At 35.2% G+C, this 11,626-nt stretch overlaps 1 protein-coding gene across 1 annotated transcript; it reads right to left on the bottom strand.

Moving 5' to 3' along the window:
- Nucleotides 1-1,734: 1,734 nt before the first annotated feature.
- LOC110615475 (DNA-directed RNA polymerase II subunit RPB1) lies at nt 1,735-10,372 on the bottom strand. The gene is made up of 15 exons (XM_021757719.2): nt 10,041-10,372; nt 9,564-9,827; nt 8,962-9,261; nt 8,721-8,879; nt 8,431-8,592; nt 8,104-8,324; nt 7,882-8,023; nt 7,464-7,799; nt 7,076-7,362; nt 6,682-6,940; nt 3,496-6,599; nt 3,296-3,367; nt 3,120-3,173; nt 2,839-3,023; nt 1,735-2,210 (listed from the first exon to the last, which is right to left on the bottom strand). Exons 1-14 carry the CDS (start codon nt 10,122-10,124, stop codon nt 2,891-2,893), a joined length of 5,577 nt encoding a protein of 1,858 aa, XP_021613411.1. The 5' UTR covers nt 10,125-10,372; the 3' UTR covers nt 1,735-2,210; nt 2,839-2,890.
- Nucleotides 10,373-11,626: the final 1,254 nt, after the last annotated feature.

Genomic DNA, 11,626 nt, shown 5'->3' with positions numbered 1-11,626 from the left:
TATTCATATTATATCACAAATAACTATATATATTATAGTTGTACTGAAGTGTGATTTATTTTTTAAAATTTTATATGTGATTCAGCAATTGAGTTTATAACTTAACTTTGATATAATATATCTTTGAGTTTAAAAAAATATATTTTCTCTATTTTATTTTTTTATATATACTAAAAAATATATTTTTATTAACTTTTTTATTAGATTTATTTTAAATATATTAAATTTTATTAAATATTAAAAATATTTTAAAAATTTATTAAAAATAAAATAAAATTAAATAGAATTATAATAATTAATTTATATATTATTGTAATATATTTTAGGATAATAAAAATTATAAAATGGGTAGAGTATATAATATTTTAATTCAAAAATATGTATATGTAATACTTTTAATAATATTAAAAAGAGATGTAACTAATTTATGATAATTAAATTTAAAATTATAAAATCTCTCTTTTCTTCAACACTTGACCTAAAAACCGCAATAAAATATCCCTGGGGCGATTCTCTATTGCGATTAATGGATCATCAATTGCTTCAATATTTATTTTAGAAAAGACCATTATTTAGTATCTGAAAAAAAAAATAATTTTAAAACATACGTTAAAATATTATTTAAAAAATTTATTAATTAATTTTTTATTAATTTTAATTATTAATTATCTTATTATTTAATTTAAATAATTTAATAAAAATTTATTAACTAATCTCTCAAATCTATAAAAAATATATTAGATATTTTTATAATATTTAATAAGTAAAATTAATAAAATAACTAATTAATAAAATTTTTAAAATATTAAAAATATTTTAATATATTTTTAAAATTAAAAAATTAATTAATAATTTTTTTCATAAGACTAAATATTAATTTTCCGGTGAATTCGATTGCCAGGATGATATTGATATTAAGGTCCTGTCACGTAAAAACTGATACTTGACAAAGCTTCACCCTTCATTACACTTTTAATTACTTTATCATTCAATACGCACATATTTAAATTTTACAAAATTTTGTACATTTTATTCGAGTGTTTTTAAAATATTTCTTAAAAGTTTAAAAGACTTTATAGTAATTACTTTTATTGCATAAAAAATATAGAAATATATTTTTAAAAGGAGAAATATATAGAAATAAGTCGCCATACAATTAAATAAAAAACAAAATAAAATCAAGAGTTCCCGAAAAATGCTCTAATTTTTATGCTAGTCAATTTTGATGTGCCGCCCCGTGACAAATTCGACATTCCCCAGCGGGTCAGACCTGTCTTCTTGAGAATATACATACTTGTGTTTATAATTATCTATTATTTGATATGAATATTAAAAAAAATAATGCGAGAGCAAATAAATTCAATTTCTTTTTAACTTTTAAATAAGATATCCGTATTTTATTAGGACAAAAAAAAAAAAAAAAAAACGAAAGACCTTTTTTTTTCCGGGTGTTGGGTGGGCGGGTGAGGAGTTGATCCGATTTGAGCAAAAATTTTATGCAGTCAAAATAGAAATTTACACTTCCTCAATTATTTGCTATTCCACCCAAATATCCCCTACATACAAATTCACAATTGGGGTGGATTGATACACCACTGGCTTTTAAAAAGAAAAGGGAAGAGATCTACTACGAGCTTTTAAAAGAAAATCTACCACTAAATTTTCTCTCTAAAACGACCAACATTAAAAAAAAAACAAAAAAAAAAAACAAATCAAATCAAATAGAACTTGAAGTAGATGAATACCCAAAAGGAACTAGAAATGAGAATTATTTCCGGTCTTGCAACTTCTAACTACTTGCATTAGCAAACACTCTACCCACAGATTCTCCGCAGCAAACAAACAAGGAAAATGCAGAATCCCAATATATACCCTCCATTTTTGTCAAAAACTAGGCCGAGTAACCATTACCAAAGGCAATCAATCTAAATCAACAATTAGCTGTTGTACGTCCATTTCTTACATAGGGGACAGCTTATACAGAAAATGACACTGAAATAATTGTAACCACCTAGGTAGTGAAGACTAATCATTTGACCTGAAGTTGAAATGGCATATGTAAAATAGCAGATGTCCACAAACACGTGAATAAGTTCAGTTCAACTTGAGTGCATTGTTTATACAGTAATCTGTGAAAGCCATGAAATCGATGTCTCCATATAGTCCACCATCCGATCTGCCCATGTTCCAGCCCTGCAATTTATTGAATGCTGCAATTTCAACAAAATTGAAGCTCAAATCAGCATATTTTGCCTAAAAAAATACGGGCACAACATAAAATATTCCAAGTTGTAAATGCTCATTAGAAAAGATGTCAAGTTCTGACCCAAGAGAATTGAACTATGAAAGAATAATGAAAAGCAATGGAAGCAGATCAATAACTAGTTTCAAAATCGAGCAGCTGACACTTCCAGAAACACGGTATAAATCACAAAGGGATACCATAGAAAGGAATTGCAACCAACACCTATCAAAGCATATCTGTACCCAAGCGGATCCCATTCACAATAGAAACGATTTAAGAAAACTATACAAATAAACAAGTTGGGACTGAATCTAAAAAAGGTTTCACATTTACACCATCTCGACTCTCACTCTCAGTCAACACTAAAACAACTATTTAACCTTTTACTAAAGCAATCTCCCAAGTATACTCTGCAGTCTACGGAGAAATTTTAGAAAATTTCATAGATGCACACAACTTTGCATCCATGGATCAAACAAGAGTTTAAAGGACACTTGACATTTACTTCCTAACATCTTCAAAGAAATCATACATCTCATTGACAGCACAACTTTGTAGCCAAGGATCAAACAAGAGTTTAAAGGACACTTGACCTTTACTTCCTAAGATCTTCAAAGAAATCATAAATCTGATCGACTGCTCCTATCATCCCTTATTGTCCCTCCCATTTCTGTCCCCTTTGTTGTTTCTGTCATCCTTTGCACTTGTCTGAGGAGTGTATTGACTAGTAGATGATGGTGAATACCCAGGTGCACTTGGTGAGTACCCAGCACTAGGACTGCACAGAAACGGTTAAAGAAGGTAAAACCATTGTAATTGGACCAATCCATTTAGACCAATGTATTTGGGAAGTTGGATTGAAATCCTGGCATACCTATATTGTGGGGAACTTGGGCTATAATCTGGGCTGACTCCAGAATTATATGGGCTGAAGAAACCAAAAGATAGCATGATTAGAATGCACAAAGAGTAAAGGTTAAGGTATGACTAACAAACCAGTAAACAGAAAAAGTAGTAGGAGCAGACAAAATAGCTGCCTATAAGAGTCACCTGCTAGGACTATATGTTGGGCTTGAAGGGGAATATGATGGAGAAGTCGGTGAATATGATGGTGAGGTTGGGCTGCAACATAAGATAAAAGAATAAAAAGGTAAGAGATACTAGTTCGCTATGAATGAAACTGGAAAAAGTCACAGTACTTGAATAAATCACAAAAGCAAGGAACTGACTACTGGAAGATTTCAGCCTACCTATAATTTGGAGACGTGGGGCTGTAAGGACTCGACGGTGACAATCTTGGACTGCTAGGTGAGTATGCCAGTGACGGACTGTATTTAGCTGACTGAGGATTGTAACTGGGTGAGGTCGGGCTATAGCTTGGCGATGTTGGGCTATAGCTTGGTGAGGTTGGACTGTAACCAGGGGATGTCGGGCTATAAGCAGGTGAAGTTGGACTGTATGATGGAGATGTGGGGCTGTAAGAAGGCGAGGTTGGGCTATAGGAAGGTGACGTTGGGCTATAGGAAGGAGAAGTTGGGCTGTATGATGGTGAGGTAGGACTGTATGCAGGCGAAGTGGGACTATATGCAGGTGAAGTGGGACTATATACTGGAGATGTAGGGCTATAGCTTGGTGAAGTTGGGCTGTAACTGGGAGATGTGGGGCTATAGCTTGGAGAGGTTGGACTATAACTTGGAGATGTTGGGCTATAGCTGGGAGAAGTTGGGCTGTAACTAGGGGAAGTTGGGGAATACGATGGACTTGTAGGAGAATAGGCAGGACTGGTAGGGCTATAGCCAGGAGAACTAGGGCTATAAGTTGGCGAAGTTGGGCTGTATCCAGGTGAGGTGGGGCTATAACCAGGTGAGGTAGGGCTGTATCCAGGAGACGTAGGACTGTAACCAGGGGATGATGGACTGTAACCAGGGGATGATGGGCTATAGCCTGGAGATGAAGTAGGAGAGAAAGCCATTCCACCTACATATGGTGAGAACTGAGCATCTGTAATGGGTGAAAGGCGAAGACTAGGGCTCAGTAAATAACTTGGAGACATCATGCCCTCATGGTAAGGTGTCCCTGAGACTGGGGAACGTGCAGGAGTCATGCCGAAATCCAGGCCATCCATATAACTGGGGAGCTGAAGTTCAATGGCATTCTTCAACATTTCATCATTGAGATACAAAGAACAACCTCCTGTGCCAATTGGTGCAAGCTGACCAAGCATAATATTTTCAGTGACACCTCTCAAATGATCAGTTTCAGCAAACACTGCAGCATCAAGAAGAATGTCTACGGTCTCTTCAAACGAGCATCTCATTAATGGCCCAGTGTCATTCCGATTGATACCATGGCGGGTGATTGCCATCAAATGGCCACGATAGGTCATTGTGTCACATAGTATAGCTAGATGCCTGTAATTAACATAAGAACCATCAAATGAAATTACCACCCTCAACTCATCCAGCAGCGAACGACGAACTGCCTCAATACCAAGAACTTCAATAACTTCAATCAGGTGATTGCTTGTTGTCCTCCTGGCATCAACATTCTCATTACACATAACAGCCAAGAGATTGACCCCCTCCGTGTCCAGCATCCACTCCTCCATTGTCTTAAATCCATCATTCTCGTCAAACTTGCTTACTTTACCATGTTTAATGAACACCTTGTTTATATCTGGGATACCTCGAAGAGCCATTTCTGTCAGCATGTTACTCTCAATCTTTTTAAGGAAAACATCATCCTCAGCTGACTCATCACTCAACTCCCCCTTTGGAGCTTCATCATTCATGATACGTATGCGAAGAATCAGTTTTTCAGCATTATCATCATTAAATATACAAGTTAAATCATCATCAAACTCAAGGTTGATCTTCTCAGCAATGTCAGCCATGTTCAGCTTCTTATCAACCATCATTTCACGGTTCAACTCTATACGAAGCAACCAAGGAGAAATTTTTTCCGGTGCAACCTCTTCATCTGGCATTTCATAATAAGACTTCACAAAATCAACATCCTCTTCAATTATGGTACTCATGGGATCTGGATCATACCATACTTCAGTAGCTTGAGTAACACTGCGGAGAGTGGTGTATTCTAAAGCACACTGAACACTTTTAGCCTTCTCCTTTGTTTTATTACATTCAGGAACCAGGAAGACAGAAAGTGAAGGAGTTTTAATTTTCTTAGCTACATTGATAATTTCCCTTAGCCTGGGAACACCAAGCGTGACATTCTTTGCACTAACACCAGCATAGTGGAAGGTATTGAGAGTCATCTGGGTAGCAGGTTCTCCAATTGACTGTGCAGCAACACAACCTATCATTTCTCCAGGGGCCACCAATGACTGTAAGAAGCGTGATTCAATCTCACCAATAACCCAATCAAATGCTTCACGAGTGAGCCTATATTCCTCCAACACCCTTTTACTAGCAAGAGTGCTGCGAAGCAAGATTCCAAAGAAAAGAGTGGCATTCTTTTGGGCTTCCACACTCAATGGATCCTCCCCAGGAACAACTTTCAATCTCTCTTGCAACTTATCGACAGCTTCTACGGCTTCCATTGGATGAATGTCTGATGGCCTTCTCGTATCAACCTTGAAAGTCTTTTGTGCATTCCAAATAAGCCTCATGAGGTTAACAGGCAACGGCCATGAATTATCACCAGTGGTTGCGATCTCTGTTCCAAGTTGGTATCTATCTGCTTCAAGTTTTTGAACTTCAGCATCAAACACATCACGCAATTCTCGAATATTTTTCAAATCCTCAATATGATCTGACATCATGTAAGAAGGGTTCCAATTTTCATCATCAATTTCATATCTGAAGACCCTATTAAATTCTGATTTCTTCATTTTTAGAGAATCCAGCTTCTGTGATTCTATCCAGACAGAATCCATACCATCTTCCCCATAGAGAAACTGAATAACATCCCCTAGTGAATTCCTAACAGTGCCATCATATTTAACCATGATATCCTCCATGGCCTTCACAAGCCGCCTCTGGATGTACCCAGTCTCAGAAGTCTTCACAGCAGTATCTATAAGACCTTCCCTACCACCCATAGCATGAAAGAAGAACTCTTGAGGGGTCAACCCACGCAGATATGAGTTTTCAACAAACCCGCGACTTTCTGGTCCATAGTCATCCTTGGTGAAGTGGGGCAATGTCCGATCTACAAACCCATATGGTATACGCTTACCCTCAACATTTTGCTGCCCCACACAAGCAGTCATCTGAGATATGTTGATGAAACTGCCCTTAGATCCTGCAGTAACCATGGCCTTGAGGTTGTTGCTCTCAGATAAGCTCTTCTGGGCACTGCTTCCGGCATCATCACGAGCTTTATTCAACACCTAGAAGATTGCAAATGTCACTGTCAGGAAACAACAAAATGTAACCAGACAGAATAATGAAAAGGAATAATTTACCACCTACCTGGTTCACTTTGTTTTCAAATGATTCCATCATAGTCCGTCCAGGTTCAGCCTCTAGCTCCTTGTTTTGGGCCTTCGTAATAAGCTCCTTCACTTCATTTTTTGCAAGTGAAATAGTTTCATTAATTTTCTCCATAGTAGCTGCATCAGCAATTGTATCTCCAATACCAATGCTAAAACCATTTTGCAAAAGCCAGTAATTCACAAGCCATTGTGTATGCCCCAAAAACTTGCGAGCTGCATCAGGACCAACCTCTTCCCTGCATGCATGAACATATTACCTAAAGCACCATACCACGTTTCTCCAAATTCTGCGCCTATAACTAGACATTCGAAAAAAAAAATCTGAAGAAAAGCATCTTTTCTAGATGTCCGAAAAATACAGAAATGCATACCAAATGACATGTATAAGACTTCCAGTTGAAGTCCCAAGAGCTTTCTTGCAAAGAGTTCCAGATATCAGCTCCCCTTTTTCTATTCGAACAAGAGTATCCCCAGGAGTAATAATTCCTCTTTCAGTGTCTGTGTGCCAGGCAGCAGTCCTGATAAGATTTATCTGCTTTGGAATGATAAGATTAAAAACTTGTTTTCCAGTCCAAAGTGGCCGTGGTTTCAGAATAGCAGGAGCAGGAATTTTCCCATCAAAATCCTCCCACCACATCAAAATGTTCATAAAAACATCCTGCAAGAAAGCAATGAAGGTCATTTTCTATCCAACCATCAAAAAGATAAATATACAGCTAAAATAGCCCAAGGCACCAGAAGTTGCTCTACAGCTATCACCTTCTCGATGAAGGTGTCCCTCTTGGTGATCTTACGGCATCCTAAAAGTGTATCCTGGACAATTCCCATTACAGGGCGATTTGATTGAGGTGATACAATGCACTTAGGCACCATCATCAGCTCCAACACCTCTGCTCTGGTTTCAAATGATTGCGGAACATGCATGTTCATTTCATCGCCATCAAAATCAGCATTATATGGTGAAGTAACAGACAAGTTTAAGCGGAAAGTTGAATATGGCATAATTTTTATTCTATGTCCCATAATTGACATTTTGTGGAGACTGGGTTGTCGATTGAAGAGCACAAAGTCACCATCATTCAAATGCCGCTCCACCTGAAATTGCAATTCAAGAGTTTATTTAAACTAATAACACAATAACAAAGGTGAAAGGGGGAAAAGAAGTACAAGATAATGCCTTGTAGCCAAGCTCCAAATGATGATCACTGCTTTTCTTCAAATATCGAAGATCAAGTCTTTGACCATCATCCCTTATGATATACTTTGCACCAGTTTTACCAGGAGGAGGATGTGGCCCATACTCAACTAGCTCCTTCAACCTGTTTCAATAAAAATCCTAATTTGAGAAAAGCAAAAAGAAAAAACAATATGGAAATTTTGAACATAAGGACATATGGACCTTTCAATGTTATATGGAGTGACAGTTTCCGGATAGGTGAGATTCAACGCAATACTCCAAGGCACACCTAGTTCATCAATATTAATAGTGGGATCTGGTGTGATGACTGTACGTGCAGAAAAATCCACACGTTTCCCCATCAAGTTACCCCTAATCCGGCCTTCCTTGGCCTTCAGTCTACTACAAATAGATTTAATAGGTCTTCCAGATCGTTGTGTAGCCTGCATAGTAAGGTAATTCAGCTGGTCAGTATAAGCTTTCTTATTACAGATATTTAGACATTATATTGCATTTGACGCAAATTTGCAAATGCCCCATAATCCATACCCTTGGCTGTCCAGGCAACTCATTGTCAAAATATGTTGCTACGTGAAACTGCAGCAACTGAGCAAACTCCGAAATGATATGTGCAGGAGCCCCACCTCTCTCCTGTTTCTTCAGATTCTCATTATGACGAATAACCATTGCCAATTGATGAGTCAAATCATCCTAGATTCAGGAAAGATAACAAATATGAATCACATTTGCTTTCTCATCACTAAAGTACAAAAATAAAAAAACCCAAAAACGCAAAAAAATATATATTTAAAAATTCAACATTCGCTGAATAAGCTTGCCTCACTCCTAGAGGATGTATCCATCATCACAGAGGGCCTCACAGGAGGTGGTGGAATTGGAAGGACTTGTAGAATCATCCAATCTGGACGTGCATACTTTGGATTAAATCCTAACAACTGGCAGTCCTCATCACTTATCCGTTTCAGAACACTAAGAACCTGCAACAGAAGTAGAATATTAACTTCAAGTGCAAGTTGGACTTTAAGGCATAACATTTCTTAAAGTTTGGGATAATGTTACCTTTTCTGCTGTAAGTGTCTGCTTTCTTTCCACGGGTTCAGGTAGCTGTTCCTGGTCATCATTTTTCTTCCTTTGAGCCTTGTACTCGGCAATCATTTTCATACCTTCAATGGTCAGTTTTGGCTGCTGAGCACCACAGCCACCTCGACTCTTTTTAACTGGTTCTTCAGTATCTTGACCTTGAACATCAATCTCATCTCCACCTTCACATTTAGCTTTATTCTTGGATGCATCAAGAATCTTTTTAAGCCTGTTCTTGGGATTCCTAATTTTCAAGGCTTGCTTAAACTTGTGATCCTCCTGCAGGAATCCAATCAAAAACAATATTGTAAGGCGGGTTACTGAGTTAACAATTTGCCAACCGATTTAGCAATTGAGCAGAAATAGATCACAGCTATAACTTTATACTGCAAAGACTCATTCATGATGCTACTAGTTCTCATTACAGTTGGTCATTCATCCCAGCAAAAGTTCTAAACAAGTTTGGCGCTGAGTACTATGTGAAAAACTTAAAATCTACTTATGGCATGCTTAGACAACTTGGTCAATACCCAGAAATCAACAAGTAAAAAATACTTCTAAAAAACTCCATTAGAAGGCACCTCGTCCGCCAGAATCTTGGAACAGTTGAAACAAACACATCGCATGATGCTCAGCACTGTTTTCATAAAGCCTATATGAAACATCGGCTTGGCCAACTCCAAGTGACCAAAGTGACCCGGACACTCGGCCATGTTCGCAGTACATGTTTCACACTTCATCTTTCTATCAATTGTACCCAGTTTAGGATCACTCAAACCCCCTGGCTTCGGCTTGCCCCTCTCTGTAGTTTCACTATGCTCGATCTGCACCACAGACATTTGCCTCTGCAACCAAACCACAAAAAGATCATTAAACTAGACAACATGAATACAAACAGATGCAATACAAAATCAAAGAAACATATAAACTAGCAGCAGCAACTAAAGGAGAAGTGTAAGTTAACACTATAAAAGATAATCGAACAATTTCCTTTTTTTTGTAATTTCTCAGCAGCCAAACAGACAAGATAAGAAACAATGGGAGAAATGAGAATTTACAATCTCGTCAGGGCCAATTATGCCGAACTGCACCATGCGAACTTTGGCGACCTCCGCCGGTGAGTATGGAAATCTCATATCCATTGCGATCGGATTGCTAAGTAAAAAATTAAACCAAAAAAAAAAAACCCTAACCCTAGGGTTTCAAAGAAAATAGGAAAGCGCAATTCGTTGTTTCTGTTTATCGATTAAAATTGAAGTATTTGTTCTTCTTTGGTATTTTGTTAAAGTTGATACAGTTTTGTAAGCGGGAAGGGAGAGCGGCTGCGCAGAGCCAAGGATCTCTCAGAGAAATTCTCTGAAGAGAGAACTCACGAAACGAAGAAATATGGATCCGAAGGGCATATTTATAGAGAAACTAGCCCTAGGCAACCGCCAGTCCTGCGGAAGCGTGTTACATCTAGCTATGGATACAAAACGGTGCGTATATAGTTTTAATATTTTTTAGAAATTCCAGTCATTTAATTTCACTTGTGATTATTCTTCTCTGTGTACAAACTCTTTACTATATTACTTTCATGTTTTTGTGAAAACAGAACGTAGAAAAAATAAAAGATATATTTACTATTATCTATAATAGATGTAAAAATGAAAAGACGAGATATTAGATTTTTTTTATTATATTATAATAATTATAAATTTATTTTTTTTATTTAAAATTTTAATTTAATTGGTTAATTATAGTATTATTTTGTTTAAAAAAATCATAGTAGTGTTTATTAAAATTCAAGTTGATTGAAAAACTATTTTAATATTTAAATTCTATATAATTAAGTGTTATTATAATCTAAAACAAGATTTAACAAAAAGTAAAAAAATTATTATATCCTTGATTGCTTAATTATAATTGTGTTCTATTTAAATTCAAATTATTTGAAAATTATTTTAACAATTAAAATCTAAATAATTAAATATTATAACTAATTAAAATTTAAAAGGAATAGTAATTATTTAATTTCAGATTCTTTAATTTTTTTTTAAATTGACGATATTCTAGAATTTTATTAAAATGTCTCTCCATCTCTATAAAAAAAATAAATTATTTTTTATTATTAAAAAAATAATTTTAAAAGGTTAATTTTTTTTAAAATGATTAACTTTTAAACACCGTTTATTCATAAAAAATATTTTCTTTTAAAAAATTTAGTTAATAAAAATATTTTTTATAAAAAAAATACTTTTAAAAAATAACTCCTTTTAAAAAAAAAATTCTTATTCACATTTTGAGATTTTATTAAAATTTATATATAAATTTATTAATAAATTTTATTTTTTAAAGTAAATTGATTCTTATATAATTCTCATATAATTTGATAATATACAAAAGAAAAAAGTGGTGGTTAAAGGTTAAAAACTACCATTTCAATATTTAAATAAAAAAAAATGCTTTAAGTGAGTGATTGAAGTGACGATCAAAAGCAACGTACATTAATAGTAAAATGTGTTTATTGAAATTATATCTTGCTTTTATATAAGATATTAAATTAATTAATATTTTTTTTAATTTAATTTATATCGATTAATGAATAAAAATTTTTATAATAATTAAAATTATAAGAATTGATCTATAATAATCTTCAATGATG

The sequence above is a fragment of the Manihot esculenta genome, chromosome 1 (genome assembly GCF_001659605.2).
Source record: "Manihot esculenta cultivar AM560-2 chromosome 1, M.esculenta_v8, whole genome shotgun sequence".
In the NCBI taxonomy this organism is placed as follows: Eukaryota; Viridiplantae; Streptophyta; class Magnoliopsida; order Malpighiales; family Euphorbiaceae; genus Manihot; species Manihot esculenta.
This window is presented reverse-complemented; position numbering and strand designations above follow the sequence as displayed.